Genomic DNA, 882 nt, shown 5'->3' with positions numbered 1-882 from the left:
TGCTGCTCCCCTCCTTCTAATTCGTGATATTTTTAAAAAACATTGCCACAATTAACACCATCTCTTCGATTGAAATGCAAATTGATCTCATCGCCTACTTACATTGGAGAAGTAGGGCGCAAAATAGTCGCTATTACATGTAAATATTCCGTGCAGACAAAATATACCTCAAACATGCATATGATCATGACAATATTGGCATGCACCCGACTTCCAGCACCTCCCCTCTGTCCATTCAACTCTTCTGTGTATTGAGCTTAAACAAACACCTGATAAGGAGGTAACAGAAAAGAACAATCACAAAGTAGAATCGCATGTGATTTGTACTCAGAGAAGTGCCAAAAGAAGATCAAGCAATATCGTCAAATGTGTAGGCGGGTTGACCCTGCAAAATAATCTACTCACACAAGTGAGAGAATGACGTGACTCAGTGTGGCATGATAAAAACACGCGTAAATTAGGGGGAGACGTTAGTTGCTCTCTATCGGATTTGTCGGATGTTTCAACAAATACATCACACCTCCATGCATCATTCTCTGTTTTATTAGCCTCCCTATACTTTACACTTAGCATTAACGCAGTAACAATCGCGCGTTGTGTGCTTTCCACCAATAAGAAAAAGGCCAGCATCTAAATTTGCCTTCATGTGCGGGAAAGTAGGCTTTGGTTACCAATCCGTTTGTGATACAGGAGAATAGGTATTCGGAAGTGGTAATTTTAAGTTGTCGCCTCTTTGAATTTCAAGATACATCCGTTGAGTCCTACAGGGAAATATGGGATAATATACTGATGCCATTAACATGCAAGACGGATCCAATTGCGTGGTATTCGTACGCTTTGCCAAGTATTGGCAGGGCTTTGATAATTTGAAGGTATTTTATG

The 882-nt window shown here is 40.5% G+C and overlaps 1 protein-coding gene across 1 annotated transcript; it reads right to left on the bottom strand. All coding sequences in view use genetic code 11, as the record gives it.

Annotated features, from left to right (window-relative positions):
• Window positions 1-349: 349 nt before the first annotated feature.
• Window positions 350-646, bottom strand: EGR_05616 (hypothetical protein; the record flags this gene model as incomplete). Its single annotated transcript, XM_024494865.1, has 2 exons — window positions 350-385; window positions 560-646. The coding sequence occupies 2 exons, from the start codon at window positions 644-646 to the stop codon at window positions 350-352; spliced, it is 123 nt and encodes a 40-aa protein (XP_024350785.1).
• Window positions 647-882: the final 236 nt, after the last annotated feature.

Source organism: Echinococcus granulosus (assembly GCF_000524195.1).
Source record: "Echinococcus granulosus chromosome Unknown EG_S00042, whole genome shotgun sequence".
Taxonomy (NCBI): Eukaryota; Metazoa; Platyhelminthes; class Cestoda; order Cyclophyllidea; family Taeniidae; genus Echinococcus; species Echinococcus granulosus.
The sequence above is the reverse complement of the archived record's forward strand: the minus strand, read 5'-3'. Positions and strand labels throughout refer to the sequence as shown.